Here is a 23,347-nt window from a genome sequence, read left to right on the forward strand (position 1 = left end):
TATAAAATTAAAAAAAAAAATCTTCATGTTTCTCATACTTGGCTTAAGGGTCAAGACTATGATTTACAGTTTGTCCCCATACACTCCAAAGTACTAGAGTGATGCACAGAGATGATTTGAAAATAAATAAATATCTCCCTACTGATTCAGGGCAAATAAGGTATTTTGAGTTAATTTTACCTTTTGATTCAATGGAGATATCGTGTCAATGGCAGAATCAACAGGAAAAATCTGAATCCTCTGTTCTGTATAGGTATGAAAGTTCAGAAGAGCCTTCACAAGATCCTGAACAAAAGCCAGAGCCTGCCCAGCAATATCTCGCATCTTCAGCTTTAAAATACAAAGTATATGGTTTAAAGTCAACTTCAAATCATTATTCTCAAGTATATAATTGAAAATAAAACTTTATCTTTACCTGATGTCTTCTATTGTGGAGTGGAACATTAAGAGCATTATAGTGACTATATTCTACAAAACAAGAACATGCACATTAAGTCTCTCATTTTACATCAACCAAAAGAAAAAAATCACATAACTGCAAAATAATGAATATTCTGTAACAGTTAATTTTACATAAAAATGTTAAATGATCAAAGCTACTATATCACAATACAGTAAAATAATGTTATTTACACAGAATCAGTTATTTCTCAGATAAAGTAATACTTATAACTTTTCTTACCGTTGGGATAAAAGAAAACAAAAATGAAAAACTGTTTCTTTTTTTTAAAGATTCATTTATTTATGCATACAGGAGCTGGGGTGCAGGCCAGAGGTATGAAGGGTGAGAGGATTCACCAGAGACACAATGGGGAGCAGAACAGGCAGAATGACTAAAACCTACTGCTGAGTGGAGCAGTAGGCAGGTCAGAAGAGGTCTGCTTCACCATGTGGGTAAGCAACCTGGCCAGGGATCAAACTCCTGCTACAGTGTGTAACAAGATTACTCAGAAAGACTCACAATATTCTTGTGTCTTATTCAGTAATTCTCCATTCAGGAATAATCCTTACTATACCAGTCATCCAAAAATACCAGTTTACATGACAGCACAACATTTGAAAATTTATCATTGTTACTACTCATTCTTATGACTCAATCCTAGTTTTTCCTGGTTAATTTCCATCTTTTTCAGTCCTCTTCATTCTTGCTAACATCTGGCATCACACTTCCTGACCTACAAATTTTAAAGACTATCATTTCTACTCAATTCTACTCACCTCAAAGCTTCCCTCCTCTGCCTGTGTCCAAGGATAAAAAGATGGCAGTACAGGCCCTCCCTGGCGGCGCAGCAGGTTAAAGCACTGCACTGAGAAGCTAAAGCCACTTCCACATGAGTTCCATCCCCGCCTGCCTTGGAGGTGAACAAAAAGGGGCGGCAGACCTCTCCTGACCCGCCCACTGCTCCCCTCAGCAGTGTACTTCGTCGATCTGCCTGTTCTGCTCCCCACTCTGTCTCTGGTGAAGCCTCTCGCCGCCCCTGACCCTCTGGCCTGTACCCCAGTTCTGTATGTACAAATAAAATAAAATCTTTAAAAAAAAAAAAGATGGCAGTACATAAATCTAATCAGAAAGCCCCTATACCAATCTCATCCAATTCTGTCATACACTCCCTCTTCTATTAAATCAGTTATGTATACCCAGTATGGTCTCACGTCTATCAACACCTCTCTCTCTGTTCTCCTATCAGCCCTCTGAGTCTTGCTTTCCTTCCCAGGCTGTCCACCATTTTCAACAATGGTTTTGCTAACACAAAACAAGATCAGGGTTCCCTAAGTGAGATGTCAATGCTACTCAGAAGTCCACAAGTTCAATGTTGTCCCTCTCGTCCCATACTTCCCATGGCATTTACTCAAAACCCTTTGATTCTAAGCCAAACACCATTCCTCCCTTTCCCTGTCCCACAGATGGTTTGGCCTCCCCCTATAATGCCAAGACCAGAGCCAAAGCACAGGAATCCCTTACAGCCTCCATCATATAGTCTGTAACTTCATATATCCTATCCTCAGGCTCCAAGCAAGAGTTCTTCTGACCGCTGTAGAGCCTACCCTTCTTTACATCTACAATCATCTCATTAGCAAAAACAAAAAACATTTGATGTAGTTTGGTTAACTGTTTGTTTATATTCTCTGCCCTTTACTTACTTTAATACTTTATTGATAATGCTCTGCCCTCAGCCATCTGTGTGCACACAGCCTCTTCTTTAGCACTGCTCTCGTACTATGCTCTCATCCTTTCCCATTTCCTTCATTTCCACTGCTCCAAAAACAGCATGTCTTTGCCTATTTCCACTTACCTTAAACCCTTGTGCTATAATCTGGTATCCACCTCCACTCTGCCTGGAAGCACTTCTCTCAAAGGTCACTAATTCTCTCAAAGTCACCAAAACCTGTTGCTTTTACTATCATTTCCCTCTCTGACCTCACAACAATTGCGAATAACTGACTAGCACCATCAGGTTAAATACTCCTTTCTCTGGCTTCCATCTCATTTCTCCAGCTCCTCTTCATGTCAGGCCCTCCATTCTTCCTGATCAGGGTGACAGAGAAGTCTGTAAGGATACAGCATAGGCCTCTTTGCACTCAGTACCCTGTTGCATCTACTGATACTATAATGACCCTGACTAATGGATGTTATCTGTAGTAACCCTGAATGTGGACAGGTGGAGGCAACTGAGATCAAGCAACTTATCAATTAAAAAGCAACTATTTGTTTACAAAGACACTGACATGCAAAAGGCAAGGACATATAAAAACTTAGCTGTGCAGAAAGGCCCCTCCTAAATCAAAATTAACAGATGATCCTGATTATATGCTTCTGAAAAGTGGTGTAAATATAGCCACCAAATTTAAGGCAATCTGAGACACTATATAGAGTCTATATAGTGCTACAGTCCTGAAGCTTTCTCCAAGGTTGATGAGACCTGTCTGGGACTCAGGCCCAGAAAAGAAGCAACTCCCATCCTTGTATACGGCTGCCAGAAACTCTCTGGACCAGGTCCTACATGCCCTGTGTGCCTGCCTCCCCAAGCTTTGACAAGAGGTTTGCAACCTTCTGCCTTTTTTGCTGATTATATCATGTGCATATAGTTATAATGTGGATTCTCCCCAATAAATGCATATTGTGGCTATATGTATTTGGCTTGTCATCAGCTAAAACCTTCCTGTGTCTTAGAAATCAGCATTCTAGCGGTCCCAAATCTGGTAACTAACCCCTTATTCCTACCAACCCCAACATGAGGGCTCATTCATCCCATGAGTCAATATCAATTTCTCAAAGTCTAATCTTTTATTTATAAATGTGTACAGCCTTGGGTAAGTAGACATATACCAATCTATCAATCAGTAATTAAAGAACAAAGTTAGTCTCATCATCATTCCCAGAAACCTGTTCCTTTGATTTCTGCACCCCATCTTTCCACAACACCGCCTCCTCCCTCTCCCCGGCTTCTCTGTGTATCTGACAGCTCAGGCTCCAGTCTCCATGAGAGCACACCAGAACCATCAACAGTCTCAGCTCCCCTCCTCCCATTCCAGGGTAGTCTGTACTCTGTTTCCAGATTAACTAAGTGGGTACACACCTCATTATGACATTTTCCAAATCACAAGTTTCCCCAATAACTCCAAAGCCTTGGGAATTAAGTGCCAAATTCTTTGCCTAGAACTCTAGGGTCCAGGCTCTCCTCCCTTTCTTTTTTTTTTTTTTTTTAAGATTTATTTATTTGCATACAGAGCTGGGATACAGGCCAGAAGAGCAGGGGCGGTAAGAGGATTCACCAGAGACAGATTGGGGAGCAGAACAGGCAGATGGATGAAGTACACTGCTGAGGGGAGCAGCGGGGGCGGGTCAGGAGAGGTCTGCCTCGCCATGTGGTCACACCTCCTGGGCAGGCGGGGATCAAACTCAGGTGGAAGTGGCTTTAGCTTCTCAGTGCTGTGCTTTAACCCTTTGCGCCACCAGGGAGGGCCTCTCTTCCCTTTCTAAACACATCATTGCTCTCTACATCCCTCTTACTCTAGCTTCCTGTCATATCTAGTTCTTGCTTGTCAGGCTAGCATGGCACTTTTCATTTTACATTCCACACTCCATGCGTCTTGGCTCATTCTCCCTCATTTCTGTGTAATAACATTTAGGAATCCAGACCCAGACCATGACCCAGATTAAAGCACACTTCTGAGAAATATTTTCCAAACATCACCAGCAGTAATTTCCTCTGAAATTCTAACAGCTCTTTTCAGAAAAGCTGGGTATAAACTTTAAATAGTTCTGTATCTTACTTCTCCCCAACTGGGACTATAAATTCCTTAAGTGTAAAGATTTTTATTTTATATATTTTTACATATCCAATGTTTCCTAACATGTTGGTAGACAGCAAATGATACCTAAATATTTAGGAAAAGTAGCTCTCACATGACATAAAGAACCTAAAGCAGAGTGACAACTATATAGTATTGAAAAGAAAAAATAAACCTAAGAAATTACTAGAACCTATAGCATGTTATTTTCCCTTTCATACTTGTTTTAACTTGTTAAAACAAGTTAAAACAAGGTTCCAGTCTAGTGGATGAGAATATGCTGTGCTGTTTACATTAATTTAGAAATTACAATAGCTGTGGTTTTCAAAGAGTGTAGTTATAAGTTTTTGATATAATGATGACATCACTTAGGTTAGACCAAAATGCTGAATCTTTCTTTCCTCCTTTTTTTAGGTCTTTCCAAAAAATAAGTTTAGGGGAAAAAACTGAAGTCATGTGACTGTAAAGCAGGAAATGTATACTTCTTAGAATGTAAGTTTCAAAATCTAAACAAACATTTTTATTGTTTTCAAAGTCCTGATTTAAATCTTATCTAATGTTTACAAATTTATCACCTAGCATACATATAAATCAACATTTTATTCCTTTTTAAAAGTTCTTTTTGTTGCTCTTGGATGTGTAAATTACCAGACCTTAGTAGTTTCTAAACTAACACTGAGGATTGTCCCAGAGGCAGGAAAAAGAAGGTTGAGAAGATTTCACCTCCCATCACCTCTTTCCCCCTACCATCAACAACTTTTGTTGTGTAAATATTTAGATATCTTATTTCTAAATACTGTTGTTTTCACCTTGAGACATGCTAAATAAATGCAATTTTTTAAACAAAGATTTGTGCTTCTCCCAAGAAGGCTGGCTTAGGAAAGTTATAAAACAATATAAAATCTCCCTAAATATGAGGGCCAAACTCAGCAACTCAAGATTTTTGCCAAATATGTTAGAAATTATAATAATTAGCTACTACAGAAAGTAAATTATGGAAAACTGTACATAATACCTACTTGTATCATTAAAGGGTACTTTTTCATTGATGATTGATAAGGATTCCTCTAATCTACCTGACAAGTCTTCATGAAGATTCTTTAACTGTAATTGACTGAAAGAAAAAAATAGAAAACTATATTATCACCAAACAGTAGAATCTTATTTGATTATTACTTTAACAAGTGGTGAGGCTTTCTAAGAACTGTGCCTGACAATCTGGATACTCCTAATAGTAGAGAGTCATTACAGAAAAAGATAAGAAAAACACAAAATCTCAAATCTAAAACCCCTGAAGACTACAACTGAGTAACTTGTAAGTTTGGAAGTATTTATCACTGCCCTGAATCTTACACAATCTTAAATTTATTTCCCCAAGCTCAAAGTAATCATAGAACCATCTCAAGATCATTAATTTTCTCTTTATAACATATAAATGTTTGCTCAAGTATAACAGTAAAGCATTTTCTTAAATACCACATCAGATCTTTTTACCTTGTACTCAAAATCTGGCAATTTTTCTGTTTTTGATTCAATTATGAGAGCTCTGTTACACACTTAAGCCATGAATATGATCCTACCAATGCAACCACATTAAAGTAAGAAATTTGCTTGATTGAGCCTACTGAAACCTAAGGTAATATGTCACTTACCTTTTTTATTATGGCATCTATCAATGAAATGTTGGGGCGTGCTTTTACCACCCTTTGGTAAGTATTATTTTAAGCTTTGAGTACCTACAAATTAGATCTCATAACCTCTATTTTATTCAAAAAGCCACTAAGAGGTTGGCACAGTGATCAGAAGTCGGTCTGTCTGCTTAGGACTATTAGGAGGCCTTCTTTTGAAAATACTTTGAAACAGAGCACAGACTCCTCAGTACAGGAGCCCTGGATAGCTTTCTGATATTAGCTATCTACCATGACCCCAAGCACTACACCCTGAGGACTACTGCACAAGCCACTCTACCAGAATATGTAAGGCCCCAGAGATAACAGAAATGAAAAGGTCCCTGGAGATTACCTACTCTTTCCTCATTTCAATGTGAGAAAATTAAGATAGAGGAGCTGCTAAAACCAAAACTCAGGTCTTCTGATTCTTACTTCAGGGCCCCTTGGAATTCGTGTTTCCACATACCATTCTTCTGTCCGAAGTCGACATTCCTTAGCCTCCTTTTCTAGAGTCTGAGATTTTACCTAAATTTTGGAAGAAAAAGAAAAGCAGACAACTCAGGCTACAGATGAGAGTACATTCAGAAGACAGTGCATATGCAAATTCTCTTCAAAGACTAACTTTGTGTACACACACTGTTTCCCAAAGCCTTGACTGTTTGCTTAATGTGCTCTCATCAACAGTGGGGCTTACTTCTAATTTAGCCTTGTCATTCTGCAGTTTCTCGATGGTTTCCATGTACTTCCGTGTCAGGCCATCAATCACGGCTTGGTGCTTGGCCGCCTCTGTCTCTAGAGCAGCCAGTCGACTCCTCAGCTCTGCTTCCACATGCTTGTGCTGCTCATCGGCTTCAAAAAACTGAAAAGACAAAGTCATTTTCTCTTCTCACAGTATACTAACATACAAATAAAGAGAAAAATAACAGCAAACCATTCATTGTCAGCAGGCCACATAAGACCCTATATGCTAGTTATGCAAAACCCACGCAGACCTTACACCTCACTGAATCCTCAGTTCAGCAGACAGAATGCTACTGATGAAAGAAAAAACCTCCCAGTCTATGAAGCCAAGTGGGTCCAGTTCCACACCATGGCCGCCCTGCTCTGGAGTTTCCTGCTCCCACTGAGAGCTGAGTCACAGTGTATCTCTGCTGAGGCATAGAGAGAGTCCTTCTCCAAACTGCAACAAGCCACCATGCCTGGCACCCACCAGCGTCTGTGGTCAACTTGATGGAAAAGGCAGAGATTTCCACTCTACCCCAACTTCAGAAAAAGGTTGCAGGGCTGATCCCCACTTGCACTCCAGTCGCTGTCTTAGCAGCCACCTTAACAGCAGGACTTTGGCAATCACCATCTTGCTACATGTGGCTTCGACTTGGACCCTGATTCTGTTCAATGGATGGCATCTGGCCACATACCACTCAATAAATTTTCTTTCCTCGTGTTCTCTCTGTTTCTTCTTCTCCCTGTGTCAATAAGCCATGTATCTGTTTGTGAGTTCTGAAGCAAGCACATGAGAAATCACCAAGCAGGTCATCCCCAGGCCCCTGAGTTTGCCCCAATTCACCACTGGTATTCTTTCTTTCAGATGAGAAACTTAAAATGGAAACTTAAAGGAGCTATATAATTAGTAAAATATCTCCCAACTAAAATGTAGCAGAAATGAGATCTGAACACAAAGCCTACACTTCCTTCCTCCTAGTCTCATAAATTTCTATTTCAATCAATTTCTGGCATTAAAAAACAGAATTTAAAAAACTAAAATATAACTTTCCTATTAGGTTAGCTTTGATAAATAAATCATTAAAAATCAGGCAGACATTCTGAAAAGAGGTATATAGCTCTTTTCCTAAAGAGCATTAATACTAATAAGGAATTCTGAATATTCAACATAAATACATTATGGCCAAATATTCATTTATTTAAATGTTTTCAAAGTCTGAGAACTAGTGCATATTTATTTTCCAGCATTTGACTACACTCACAGTTTCAAAAACAATAAGATATAGTTGGAGACAATACACTACGACTATTAGAATATGTAAAATAATTGAGCAGCAGACATTGATTATTCAAAATTCCATTAATAGCTGAGGGCCTGCATTGAGAGAGGCCCTATCCTGGGCCTGGGCAAACAAAACCAGTATAATCTGTACCCAAACAGAGACTTATGAGGAAACAGATTACAAACCAACTAAACAGCAACAAATTCAAATGTACACACTACTTATAAAAAGGCCCCAACTACATAATCCGTTAAATCATCTTCTATATAAAATGAATAGTGTCAGCATATGTCTGTATTGTTCGGTTATAGTTTCATGCTAGTCTCTGGAGGAACGTTAAACTTCAGAGAAGGGTAGCAAATACCTTACCATATATTAAGATATGATGTTTAAGAAATAACTGATGTTAAGAAATAACCTCATGAGATAAAACACCCACATGTGCACAAAACATTTTATCTCATAATCTTCAATAAATGTGCATTGGCTTTCCACATTCCTGAGCATACCCATTTTGAATCATAAAAAAGACAGATTTTCTCACTTGTATATGCAATCGCTCATTTTCTTCTATCTTCTTTTGCAGATCTTCATCAAAGACACTCTTCTGCTCTTGACTCAACTGAGAAGTTGTTTCTCCACTTTTCTGATGGAAAGAATAAGTTATGTCCACATAACTTTTATCCTTTAGAGAAACATCCTAATGACCCAGATTCTCTATCATCTTAGTAGCTTGTCTCTTCTATGTGTTCACCATTCTCAAACAAGCCTGTAAAAGGTACACAGTCCATCATATAACTTTCCCTATGTGACACAGCTGGCACTGCAAATATTGCAATGGGCAAGAAAGTTTACAAAAGAGAGAGAAAAGAACAGATATAAATCATTATACTTTGCAGATGAATTCAGGAGTAGCTTCACTGGAAGACAGAGCAGACCCAAAATGGTAGTTACATAAATATGCTAATAAAAAAATTAATTTGATCTTTTGGTTTGAAAAATGATGGCCTTAGCAACTCCATGAATCTGAGCTATTAAATTCCTTTAAGACACTGAAATAAATTTTTAACAGCATTCACAAATATGAATTTATACAATATTCTCATAAATTTCTATTTTAAAAAACCACAGATGTTATAAACAAGAAAAAAAGCTTGAAGATTATGGAAAATGACTTCCTTTTGCTTTTCAATATTACCTTTTTTTACATAAAACAATGGCACTATTTTAAAAGTAGCAATAATAAGCATTTGTTGCCATGTAATACAAGAGCTGAGATTATTCAAGGGACAGTCTAACAATGAAAGTCTTCAGACATCAGTCACCACCCTTCTCTGCCTCACTTGTGCCCTCACTCCTCACTTAAAATGAAGTCACCCGCTGATCCAACATGAAGGAATGATTAAAAAGCCCTGTGAAAATGAAATAGCCCTGTTTAAGAGAAAACACAAACTAAACATCCATCAAGTTTAGAAAAAGAAATGCATATGGATCATAGCTAAATGGCATATCCTGACATATCCCCAGCACTTCCAAATTTGGAAAGCATTAATTTGGGTTAATTCTGCGAAAACAACCCAGGGAGTGGTTCAAATGAATCTGGGGAAGATGTTTGATGAATAGATGCTAGTCCTCCTCCTACTCTTAAAGAATTTCCAAGTCATATGTATTCTGACAATTTTCCAAGGAACTCTAGTACATATCTGTTTTGCTCTCTCTCCATTTTATTTGAAAGTTACCACTCTAGAGAATTCTTTTACATAGAGGAAAAGTACTAACCCATAATTATGCCAACTGCCCATCATATGCAAGTGTAGTCTTAGGCACTGTAAAAACACAACCCAATTTAATCTCCACAGCAAACCTTTGAGAATCATCTCCAAATTACTGATAGAGAAACTGAGGCTGCAAGACAAAAAAACTTGCATAAAGTCACAAAACTAGAAATAGCAGACTACAAGAATTCAAGCTTGGACTCAGCTTCAAATCCTGTGCTCCCCCCTCCACCCCAAGAGCTTTCGCATCCCTCCTATCACTAGCTTCCGCCCTCCCTTACAAAAAAGTTCAACTTCTTACTCACAGAACATTCAAAGTAACTTAATAGCAGTAAGAATTTTGCTCACTATATAAAACCAGAGGGAAAAAATTATTTTTATTTCTTAGGACAACGGATCTCATAAACACAATACCTACAGCAAACTTACAAACTTAAGTTACACCTACTACTTATTCCAACTACTACTTTCTTTTTTTTTTTTCTTTTTCCAACTACTACTTTCACATGAGCAGTTACACTTTGACAACTTGTTTTATTTGCTTCAGCTTGGGTTAACAGCAACTTGGATTCTGACCAATAAGAGATTCATATGTATATATATATATACATATATGTGTATATATATACACATATAGTATGTGTATATATATACACATATAGTATGTGTATATTTATTCCTAATAAAGTCTTTAAAACTCACTTTCAAATGAAGTGCCTCTAATATTTAGTATACAATAATAAATGACTTTTATTGATCCCTTATCCAGGTGTAATAATGGAGCTTAGACAATGTGGAGGTGAGGTCTTCTGTTAAAACCAGGGTGACCTGTAGAAGTCTGCATCTTAGGGCAAGATCACATTAACTTGCTTTTATTTGACATACCTTGTTTTTCTTGCCTCGGGGTTCACTAAGAGCCAATTCATCTTGAAGTAGTTCTACCCTCTTGGCAAGCTGCAGATTTCGAAATGTCAAACTGTCCATTTCCTGTTGTAGTTTTCTCAGTGACTGATCCTTCATTTTAAGTTGTTCCTACATCAGAGTGAAAACAAGCCATTCCTTATCATTTAGCCTTATGGCTTAAATATAATAACAAATTTTTTTCACCAAAGCTCCTTCTTTAAGAAATTTAAGTTGTATATTTAAGTTCCAGTTCTTAAGTTTTTAGCTCTCCTCAGTGACAAAATCATTTTTTGGCCAAGCCAAAATAACTCAAAATAAAATTAAAGATGTGTGTGTGTGTGTGTGTATACTGAAGTAAATCAACTTAAAGTAAAATGCGCACAACTACATGTTGTTAAATAATGTTGTTATATATATGTAACAATATATATGTACACATATATATGCCTGAAGCTACAACTTTAAAAACTTTTTTTCCCTAAGAGAATCTCAAAATCACTCATGACGCCTTTTTGTGAGTAAAAATGTAAAGAAATATATTGTATTCATATTTTCTATAAATCCTCCTAATGTTTGTTGAAATAAATATACTTCTCTTTATCAGCTCACTTTAAAATTAAGTGGAAAGTAGAAACAAAATTTTAAATCTAAATTCTGTATATGGGGAAATTAGAGAAATATTTAGTTTCACTCTACTTTTCAAAAATGTTATTCTAAATAGATTTTATTTTTGATGTTCTGACAACTCTGTGTTAACTAGTGATCAAACAAAAATGATCACATATTACTGCATACTGAAAGAACTATACTTTTATTATGTACTTTTATTATTCACTGAAAAACCCGTTATAAAGCTATGAGAAGGTCAAATTTTAATGGCAGGTGATTTAAGCATATCGAAATTGCAACCAAAATCCATAGATTGGAGTCTGAAATCTATTGATTGCCATCTCCTTTGCATGTTGAGAAAAGGCCTGGGAGGCTAGAATATTTTCCCATCAAGTAGAAAAACTTCTCTATTTTTTATAGAAATTCTTTCATTTTTACTTTATTTCAAAGTAAATGCCAGCTCATGTCCAAAATAGTTATGTATTAGAAATTCAAATTAATGAATATTTACTACACTGACAAGGCGAACTCAACAGAATCCAAAATCTAGTATAACAGGACATCCTAACATTTCCATTGAGCAAACCAGCAAATTATCATTGCTGTGGGAAATATAATGACCACTACAATTGATAGAAAAACAAAAAATAATTTCATTACATGCTTATAATTAATCACTAGTCTACTAAAACTCCAACTCCACTAACCAATCATTAATTTCAGAAGACATCTATCCCAACCATCTATTCTGCAATGGGGATAATAATGTCATGTGTCCTCCCTCACAGAATGCTATGAAAACTAAGTGAGACAGTAGATGCTATGTGCTTATTAGCACAATGTCTGACACAGACTGAGGGCCCAGTAAACAGAACATGCTGCCATCACCATTGTTGCCGCCACTGTACAGCTAATCAAACAAAACCAACAAGAGGACGCAGACACCAGCGCTAGCTACTAAGACAAGCTAGGAGAAACTTCCCCTAGTAATAAAAGAGATTATCATTTAGAGACATTGTTATTTCTCCAAATTTTGGCAAAAATGCTCATTATAAATGCTCATTATAAAGCTTCTTTTTAATAATATTGGCTTAGCAGAGGCATTCTGGTTATGGGAAGCTGTTCTGAACCCTCCCAGCTCTGAGTCTTAGCATCTGAGGAGGAGGGGCTCTCAAGAAAGAGTTTTGTTTTTCGTTTTTTTAAAGAGATTTCGTTACTGGCTAAGGGAATGGTACTTCTGGGTACTAGTTATCTGAGTGGAACCTCCTGAGATACATCACTATTCCAAAAAGAGATCAAAGGGAATCCTAATCTTTTTTTGTCTAAAGAGGGAGCAAAGAAAGAGCAAACAAATGAGGTAAGCAGCATATTTAACTGAAACTTGACCAAGAAAGATTCCATATATAGAAATTAATATATCCAGTTAAAAATATCACTAAGCAACATGTACCATACACCTACCAGAATGAGCAAAAGCAAATTCCTTCACCTTTTATCATATTTCTTAGTTGACAAAGGTACTAATGGTAAATGAGTTACTCAGATTAACTCAGAGTGTCCTGATTATTACAAGTAAATAGCTCAACTGAAAAACAAGATTAGCTGACTAAATCAATCATATTTTCAAATCTGCTAGGGGACAACGATATGCTATAAGCTGGGGACATAAATATGAATACTACAGAGCCCCCGTGAGAGTGACATCCAGTGATGAACACAGATTAATTCAGATGAATTTGGGCCTCCCCGGTGGCATAAGGGGCCATTAAGTCACAGTATTATGAAGCTATCCACAGCCACTGCAGCACTCAGTTCCTGGCTGGACAGGGAGGTGACCCACATGGCACAGCAGAGCTCTCCTGTCTCACCTGCTGCTCCCCTCAGCAGTATATTTCAGTCTAATCCACCTATTCTGCTTTCCACTCTGTCTCTGGTGACTCCTCTCGCCCCCATCCCCTGGCCCCCGGACCTCTGGCTGTACCCCAGTTCCTGTCTGCATAAACAAATCTTTTTTTAAAAATTTCAGGTGAATTTGGTTCAATAAAGGGCTTGAGGTGCAAGATAAATAGACTAGATAAAGTCAAATAAAGCTTTTTTGTTAGTTTTAGTTTAGGAAATCGAAGTGTATCTCACTCACATGTAAGAATGTAGGAAAGTTAAAGAGAACAAACTCTATTACCTCCCTCTCCTTAGTGAATAAGTGTCAGAGGTAGGACTTTAACCCAGAAAACCAACTAAATTCCCTGCATTGAGCATTGTGAAATTAACCCTCACAACACAAAAGTCCTTTTCATACCTTTAAAGCAGCAGAATTTGCTTGTTCATCTACAACACCTTTTTTCAGGACCTGATTCTGAGCCCGAAGCTGAAAATACAGGAAATAACAATTTTTTTTATAAAAAACAAGCACTTAGACCAAGGAAGTAACTTACCATTACTTTACTGAAATCATTATACTGAGTAACTATCTTCCCACATAAATACGAGAATAAAAATATTAGCCCTAGGCCCTCCCTAGTGGTACAACGAGTTAGGACACAGCACTGCAAGCCAGCCGTAGTTGCTTCATTGCTAGTTTGATACCGGTCCCCAGAGGCAATCCACATGGTGCAGCAGACCTCTTCTGTCTCACCCGCTACTTCCCTCAGCAGTGTATTCATAGATCTGCTTGTTCTGCTCTCTCCTTCTATGATGAATCCTCTCACAGTCCCTGCACCTCTAACCTGTACTCCAGTATTTATGCATAAGTAAATAAATAAAGCAAGCCCTAAAAAAAGATAGTAAATATCACTCTGCCATTTATTAATAAGGACACAGGCTGAGCTTTCCAATGACCCGGAAATACCAGTGGCAAAAGAGACTAAAATTCAGGTCTCTTGACTTGAAGTACATGATTCTTTCTATGAAACCAAGTCATCTCCCTAAATAAAAACAAATGCAATAATAAGGTACCAAGTATGACATTTTCTTTGAAACATTCACTTGTAAAATACATACAACTGGGGCCCTCCCTGGTGGCGCAGCGGGTTAAAGCCCAGCACTGAGAATCTAAAGCCGCTTCCTCATGAGTTCGATTCCCGCCTGCCCCGGAGGTGACCACATGGCGTGGCAGACCTCTCTTGACCCGCCCGCTGCTCCCCTCAGCAGTGTACTTCATAGATCTGCCTGTTCTGCTCCCCACTCTGTCTCTGGTGAAGCCTCTCACCACCCCTGAGCCTCTGGCCTGTACCCCAGTTCTGTATGTCAAATAAATAAATCTTTAAAAAAAAAAAAATACATACAACTGGACTGATTATGAAATAAGAATTGTGCAGGAAATCAAAGTATAGGGCATCAACATACCCAGTAGGACAGTGTGCTTACTACAAATCATACACATGTCATCACAAGGCCACAGCAATTTGAGGCATCAGCTAAGGCACTGTACAAAAGCGACTGAGAAGCCAAGTGAATTTAGAAACATCTGAATGCTCATTCCCACCAGGCACTGTCCTGAGTGATTTATTTATGTTGCCTCATTAATCCTCATCACCCTATGAACGAGGCACTAAAATTATCCCCACTTTACTGAGGAGCCCACTGAGGTACAGTAGTCAGTGGCAATGCCAAGATTCAGCTCCCAGCATTTTTGACTTACGAGGTGTGATACCATTAGACAATACTAGCTACCACTTTACAAAGCTACATAGAAATGAGAAAAAGCAGTGGTTTGGGAGATAGGACTTACACTTTTTTTTCAGTTATTTTAAAAATCTGTTAAAGTATAACTTTATTTTAAATAAAGTACAGTATACAAAAAGCATACAACTTGATAAATTTTTACTTATGTACACACTGTTCAATCACCACTGGCAGGGTTTTGAAAGGCAAAATCTACATCTGCAAAAATAGTAAAGTCCTTAACAAGGATAACAAAATGTAAATTTAGTAAGTATATGTGTATATACACGTGTATGTATATGTATGTGTGTGTGTATGTATACAGCTGACTGAAACAAAAGGTTTTGACTACGATCTAACATTACAAGGCTCACTTAAAAGACCATGAAAGATCAGGATCCTTGCTAAAAGTTGGAAGAAATGAGAACATTTTATTTATGAACGTCACAAAATTCTGTTTCTAATTCTGCATAGCTCAGATCTGTCTGCTGAGAATACAGAACAAAAATGACCCTTTTTTGTGCCAAAAAAGTGGGAATACTTACATAGTAAACCTTAAACCAAGTATTTGAAACTCATCAGAAAATGTAGTTAAGAGTTAGTAATACTACTGCAGGCTACACAACACTTTGAGCAAAAAAAGGAACTTCTATTTTCAGAAAGTTAAAGATCATAGTTCACTACCACAAAAGAAAAATTTTATTATGCCCTTTACTAGATAATATGAACTTGTATATTCTCTTGACTTTCCTAAGTCAGTTATATTGTCTATTAACATGGCTAAACACAACTATTTGTCTTCTTTTGAGGTTGTTGTGAAAACCAGGTAAGAGACCTACATAAAAGCTCTTTCTAAATTTTAGAGTGCTCCACAAATTGAAAGAGATCTCTTATTACTGGAATGAATCAAAGGGACAATTGTATTTATTACAGTTTGCTGGTGCTATGTCATTGTACTAAATGTTTCTTGGGAGAGAAAAAAGTCAAAGAAGTGTTTTCAAAGAGCCTGTATTTGAAAGAAAGATAAAAGATAACTAGGTAAATACCAGTATTTCCTGCTTTAAAAAGAAAAAAAGTAATGTAAACATTAATTTCTCTAGAATAAGATTGGTAAACTACGGCCAGTTGGCCAAACTGACCTGCTATCTATTTTAGTTTTAGTAGAACACAGTCCCATTTACTGCTGATGCATTAACTATATAGTGGCTTCTTAACTACAATGGAGAAGAGTAGCTGCAATCAAGCTTAAAATATCTATCAGGCTCTTCACATAAAAAGTTTGAAGATCTCTGGTCTAGAAGAATTACCACTATAGTGTTGACTTCCACCGTGTATTATTTGACTTTTTAAGTAATATCAACGTATACGTGCATAATGCGCTACCTAGATAACAGAATTCAGTAAATACTTTGAAACCCATATAGCCAAAAAAGTCATACTACTTCCATCTAGATTTCATTTCATGCTCCTGTCCTAACTCTGGTCTATGACCTCTAACTTGCTTTTATGTGCTTCTTTAGAAGTGCCTAAAGATGGTACAATGGATTAAAGCACAGCACTATGAAACTAGTGGCAGCCACTTCAGCAAGAGTTTGATTCCCAGCCAGGAAAATGACCCACATGCCACAGCAGACCTCTCCTGTCTCACCCACTGCTCCCCTCAGCAGTGTCCTTCTTTGATCTGCCTACTCTGCTCCCACTCTGTTTCTGGCAAATCCTCTCACTGCCCCTGCACCTCTGGCCTGTACCTCAGTTCTGTATGCATAAATATTTTTTTTAATTATTAAAAAAAGAAGCACCTAATGGTGACTTCACAACTAATAATAAAGCTTCAAGCTCCCAAACCAGAACCACAGCAATTAAAAAGAGCTTCACCTTTCATTTCTGTGGCACATTTTTAAAATTACTTAAACTGAAAAGCCTACTTCATTAGAAAGCAAAACAAGCCTTTCAAATTACTACTGTTTGAAATTTATTCTGACTACAAGGAAAAATGATTGGGACCTTCTTTCAGAAAACGTTTGCTAAGCTGAAACATCTTTAAACAGGTTTTCAATGAAAATGCTTAATAAAAATGTAGTTTTTTCAGAAATATTTATCTAAAATATATTTGCATTATTTAGTGTATAGAAAAAGATCTTGATAAGCCCTGCATACTCCACTACCATGTTAATTTTACTTTGATGCATCTGGAACTTTCCTGCATTCTGCATCACTACCGCCACCATGCTTGCTGTATTAGAACACACAGCTTGTCAAATGCTGACCCTGCTATGATCAGCCTGGTCTTTTGGAATCTATCTTTCTTACCAGTATTCATCACAGAGGGGCGCGTGCCTGCAGTGTTTCTGTTTTAGAAACAGGTACAAGATCTCTCTTGACCACTAGCAGCTCTAGGAGACAGAGAAACTGTAATGCCCACGGATCATACAGCCTATTTTCACAGCTGCGCACTGAGTTCTTCTGTTCCATTCAATAGGGAAGCCCCTGACTCCCAATTTAGTCCTTTGAAACATCATTTTTCATTGTCTTACAGTCTTCTACTTACCTCTATCTTTATTGTAAAAGCAAAGGGTTTCCTCATTTTGACCAAATTCCAGTTGGACGTCTAGGGGTCTATCTCCTTCCTCTAGTCTTACACTTCCTTCCTAACTTTTTCCTAGCCATTTCCAATGCCCCCCTATAGTCCACAATGGGATTTCCCCTAAGATCCTCAGCACTTACTGGGAATATTTATTAAACTGTTCAGTTTTTAATTTTACTTTTTAAGCAGCAAATTTTTCATTTATTCACTTAAACATATGATTTCTGTACTTATCTCTCATCTGACAAGTAAACTGTCCTTCATTGTAGAGACTATAATGTATATTATCTGATGCCCACAATGAAAGAGCAAAGCTATGGAAAGCAAAGGTACTTTAATAATTTTTTTTTTTAGATTTTTTTAAAAGATTTATTTATTTACTCATACAGAACTGGGTAAGAGGCTTCACCACAGACAGAGTGAGGAGCAGAACAGGCAGATCAACAAAGTACACAGCTGAGGGGAGCAGCGGCAGGTCAGGAGAGGTCTGCCACGCCATGTGGATCACCTCCTGGGCCCGGGATCGAACTCACACTGAAGTGGCTGCAGCCATCTTGCAGTACTGCATCCTAACTCATTGGCCACCAGGGAGGGTCCGGTACTTTAATAATTTTAAGCTTCTTAATTAAACAGAGTATATAAAAGGTATTTAAATGTAATGCACAATACAACTATACAAGGGGTAATTACTTCAATAGTCCCTGTCAAAAATCTTCTCCAAATGAATGGAAGCTCATGTTCCTACTGGGCACCAAGAATCCTCAAAAACTCTGAGCCTAACTACCTCTCTAATGCACAGTGTTTCTAGACCTCTGCCATGTGACTTTGTTTCTGAAAGTCCAACTTCAGTCAAGACTATCACAAAACTGTTTCCCTGAGACATAAAGTGTGATTTGTGCATCCATCAGAATCTCTCTTTGACAATCTGTGATAGGTAATTGATCAAAAATTAGAAATTTACCACTTTCAATCACAAACTGTTGGAAAAGTCAGTGGGAAAAGAGAGATGAATTACTTTATATGCATTTTCTCATCTAATTCTCAACAGTTTTCTGTGTTAGACCCATTCCAACATAGCTGTTTTTATGAAGTGAATATTTTGACATTTATATATGGCTTATGACCCTATAATTGACCCTGTAATTGAGTGGTCTTTCTATATTACAAAGTAATGTCTGCAAGACACACCAGAAGTCTATTGTTAAGCCTCACCAGTAACCTAATTCAAGGTTTCAGAAGAGTAAAGCAATCTGCAGACCCCCGTTTCAGAGTCTCAGGTCCAGATAGAAGTAAAACTCCTTGTAGATCTAATATTTAAAATAATTAAATGTTCTAACATGTTGGAAACACCACCCGCTTTTTTCCCTAGAAGGGGATAAAGTCTCTGCAACTACATACTACATACTACTGATTGGGTGATTTTGTCACTAAAGCAGGACAAAAAAATTCTCCTCTTATACCTGCCTACAAATGGAACCCTTTTTCCTGTTCAAGAAACTTATTTTAGGACAAAACCCCTCTTCCTAACTCTTGTCATCTAGAGTTAGGAACTCTATCAGTGACTAGATGAGGTCAACTGAATTAAAAAAGGAAGAGAACACTCCTCCATCTTGCTAATGCCTTACTATCCAAAATGTGGTCCACCACCTGCTCCAACAGTGTTACCTGGGATTAGAAATTCAGGCCTCACCTCAGACCTACTGAACCAGAATTTGGAGTTTAACAAAGTCTTCAGACAAGTCACATAGACATATACATTTGTGATACACGGCTAAGGAGCTACGTTTGTATGTTCATCAGGAAAGCCAATAGCCATATTGATTTAATTAAAAATCTAAAACCTAGCCTCTCCGTTGTGTTAGTCACTCTTCAAGGACTCAAGAGCCCTACATGCCTAATGACCACGCTACTGGACAGCAGACATAGAACACTGTATTCTCATGTAAAGTTCTATTAGTGCAGAAAATAAGCGGCTTTCTAATCCAGCTTGTAGTCAACCCTCCACAGGAGGATAAAAAACAAACCCAAAAAAAAGCTGACACTCGATTTTAATCCAATTTCAGTTCCTGAGTCTATATCTCTTCCAGGAAAGGATGATTAATCAGGTTCTGCCAAGCTACTAGCTGGAAAGCAAATACATGGAATGAAAATTGACCCTTTCCCATTATAAGTAGCTCTAGAGCTAAAAAGTTCCCAAAGGCAATCTACTTCATAACTAAAAAAGCATTGATTTCAAAGTAAACTGTTACAGAAATAATGGATGTTTGGTGTTCACACTGGATTTTACTGCTTTGAGAAAAGATTTTGAAAGATTGTCTTAGCTGAACAAAAGCTACTCTATGGGATAACATTCCTTAAACAATAATTCTCAAACTTTGGTGTATAAACAAATCACTAGAGACTGACCAACAGATTCAGTAACTCCAGGGTCAACTTGTAAAACCACCGGCCCAGAATAACACAAATATTGGGAAGACAGAACTTGAAACACACACGTATGGTACCCGGCAAGAGTGTAGGAGTTCCTGCAAAGAAAGCAGACTAAGGGCCTCCCTGGTGGCACAGAGGTTAAAGACACAGTGTTATCAAACTGTTAGCAGCCACTACAGAACAAGTTCAATCAGGCAGCCAGTCAAGGAGCTAACCCATATGGCACAGCAGACCTCTCCTGACCCACCCGCTGCTACCCTCAGCAGTGTAATTTCATTAGATCTGCTTGTTCTGATCCCCTTTCTCTGGTGAATCTGCTCATACACGCACACACACACACCTGTCAGCCACACCCCCTCCCCGTACCTCTGGCTTACACCCCAGTTCTTTCAGGCATAAATAAATACATTTTTTTTAAAAAGGAGACTGAAATCAAATGAGCCAGGACTAAATACTCCTGACCTCTTCAATAATGAGATATGCTAGAGCATCAGAGCAGAGCAGGCTGTAAGAAATGGCTTTTGATTCTTAAACTACAGTGTAGTGACTGGGTCTTATTAGCTTTCCCTCACATCTCAAAAAGGCGGCATAAGTCTATTACCTATTAATTTACAAATCTCTAAAAACCAGCCTCTACTTACCTTTCACCTCCCCCATACTCCATTAAACCTGAAATTTTAAAAGCCTCCAATGACTTTATAATTGTCCAAGCCACTTTTCTTTTTTAAAGATTTATTTACTTATGCATAAAGAACTGGGGTACAGGCCAGAGGTGCAGGGGGCGGTGAGAGGATTCACCAGAGACAGAGTGGGGAGCATAAAGGCAGATCTACTGAAATACACTGCTAAGGGGAACAGCGGGCAGTTCAGGAGAGGTCTACTGCACCATGTAGGTCACCTCTCTGGCTGGAGATCGAACTTGTGCTGCAGTGGCTATGGATAGCTTCACAGTGCTGTGTTTAACCTGTTGCGCCACCAGGGAGGGCCCCCAAACCACTTTTAATCTCCACATTTCCTGACCTTTCTCTGACACTTGTTTTGGCAACCTGTCTGCCTCAGAAATTCTCATCGGCTTTCATTCCTATTTTATCTAACTAAACTTTCTTTAATAGGAGGTCGTCTCTGGAGGAAAGAAGATTATGAGCCATGTTCTTAAGCAAGAAATGGGCTCCTTCCTGGGACCTAGCCTGATATCTACATCAAATGAGAAACTGCTGCAACTGTCCTAGCCTTAGGAATCAGGCTTGTTACTCTCTTGATGCAAAGGCCTCAGTCTACAGATTAAGAAGAACTCAGTGAATAAAACTGTAATGTGCCTCCAGCCCTAAAGTTCTATAGTTGAATCTAACCTTAATACAGCGCTTCACTCCAAGATGGCCTGCCTTCCTACCAGTGCAGTCATGTTCTCTCATTTCAAAACCTCAGGACCACCTGTCTTCCCTCACCACATGCCATAGAGTGAATGACACAAGGACCAATGAATGCCTTATAGCCTCTTGAGAGCCTTCATAAGTCTAGTGCTATGTGTAAAACAGGAACACAAAAGAAGCAAACAACAAAGCAATTTTAACCATAATTCCTAAATCTAAACCCCTCTGGTCATCTCAACAAATTATTAACTTTATTTACTTATATTCTTCCCAAAACTGTTCCAACCGTATAGAGCCTGTTCTTCTCTGAACCCCTCTTTCCCTATTTACTCTCCAGAGAAGAAAATTAGTTCCCTTACTTCATACTCAAAATTTCATTCACCCAAAAATACAGAGACAAGTTTCAGTAGTGCTATCCTCCACCCACCTTCCTTCATCATCACATACATTTTTGTTCCAAACAACTTCAGGCCCTTTCCAAACTAAGAAAATTCTCCTTCAAAGGATAAAAGCTTGCATCACTGACACTATGCCACCGATTCTTAAGACAATGTCAAGTGGAAATTCAATTGTACCAGTGGTAGTACCGTTACAATAAGTCGAGTATCTTAGAAGCCTCCCATTTGATGAGGAAAACACTTCAATCTCTATGGTTAGGCACCGTTTTATTTTTCAAAGAATAATTCATTTCACCTCGCTGAAAATTAAATGAAATCTAAAGGAAAAAAAGTGCCTCGGTTTCTCCAAATTGTAAAAAGGAAACTGTTTTCCTGTTGTTCCCAATAATGCCAAGATCATTGAGAATTAAACTTAATGACGGCTGAATTGATTTCCAAAAGCAAAAGATTTGTTTTTATAGTAACTTCATTAAAATATTCTCAAGGCAGAAATACCCTATCTAGAAGCTGTACGGGCCTTTCCAAGGACAGGGTTTCATCATTTACAGCACTAATGCCACAAATATAAAGGGCTGCCAGGTCCCAATTTTGCTTAATTCAACATGTATTGAGCAACTGCTAAGTACTCTGCAGCACTTCAGGTGACCAAGGGGATAGAGAAAATGACCCTGCCCTCGCACCCACGACTTCAAAATCATTTCCAGACATCTTATCAAAACACTAAGTACATTCACAAGCATCCATGCTTGATAAAGCTGTTTACACAAATGATTCTATTTACCCTCCTGAATTGATTCGGGGGTAAATCCTCCTATTATCCCTGTGGGAAAGGAGAAAGGTTTATCTTCCCCATCACTGGGCCAAGAAAACTGAGAGAGCTGCCAGGCAGGGATGATTCTCATCCCTTCCCGGAGAGTACCAGAGACAGGAGCCAGGATTTCTGACATCCCAGTCCCAAGCCCGCTAGTTCACGGAGAAGGCAGAATCAAACTCCTACTCCTTCCCGCAGAGACACACACGGACGCAGAACCGCCCTGCCCCATCTCCTGGGAACTGCAGGTGAAGGCATGGTAATGGTGGACAGAAGGGCCAGAGGGGAGAAGACACACTCCACTGTCCCTCTCAGTCCGACAAGTCGCTGCCAAGGTAACCGAAGGCTGCAGGGCCGGGGACCCCCTACTCCCCGCCCACGGTGGGTACCTTTGAGTACTCCTGAGCCAGCTTCTGGTACTTCCCCTGCAACTCTGCCGAGGCCATGGCCTCACCCGCCCCGTCCAGGCCTGGCTTCCCAGGCCTTTCAGCCCCACCCCCCGCCCCCGACCCCAGACACGCTCCCGGGTACGGCTCAGCCAGCGCCCGACTCCAGGGCCACCGCCGCCGCGCCTCCTCCACTTCCGGGTTCGCCCGGTGGAAAGAAGGCGGAGCGAGGGCCAGAGGCGGGGCGACTACCGGAGGCGGGGCGACGTCTTGACGTCACCAAACCACCCTCCCGCTCCGGAGGATGTGCGCGCGCAGCCTATTCGAGTCGCCTAAACTTCCTGTGGGACCGGGGACGCCATCTTGACGCATGGTCCAAGATGGCGACGTAGAATGGGGAAGGAGAGAGACAACAGAGGAAGAGAATGATGAGCGCCCACAGAATGGGCGGG

General features: G+C 38.9%; 1 protein-coding gene across 1 annotated transcript in view; it reads right to left on the reverse strand.

The window, feature by feature from the left end:
- PPP1R21 (protein phosphatase 1, regulatory subunit 21) overlaps nt 1-23,073 on the reverse strand; it is a 52,593-nt gene extending 29,520 nt beyond the window's left edge. Inside the window, exons 1-9 of the mRNA XM_004686215.2 lie at nt 22,899-23,073; nt 13,553-13,621; nt 10,630-10,776; nt 8,514-8,615; nt 6,658-6,822; nt 6,430-6,488; nt 5,313-5,407; nt 416-468; nt 181-330 (exon numbers count right to left, since the gene is read on the reverse strand). Coding sequence (XP_004686272.1) covers nt 181-330; nt 416-468; nt 5,313-5,407; nt 6,430-6,488; nt 6,658-6,822; nt 8,514-8,615; nt 10,630-10,776; nt 13,553-13,621; nt 22,899-22,955 — 897 coding nt within the window. The 5' untranslated portion in view covers nt 22,956-23,073. The remainder of the gene's footprint in view (nt 1-180; nt 331-415; nt 469-5,312; nt 5,408-6,429; nt 6,489-6,657; nt 6,823-8,513; nt 8,616-10,629; nt 10,777-13,552; nt 13,622-22,898) is intronic.
- Nucleotides 23,074-23,347: the final 274 nt, after the last annotated feature.

This window comes from Condylura cristata, unplaced genomic scaffold, assembly GCF_000260355.1.
Source record: "Condylura cristata isolate star-nosed mole 26May11 unplaced genomic scaffold, ConCri1.0 scaffold00020, whole genome shotgun sequence".
Taxonomy (NCBI): Eukaryota; Metazoa; Chordata; class Mammalia; order Eulipotyphla; family Talpidae; genus Condylura; species Condylura cristata.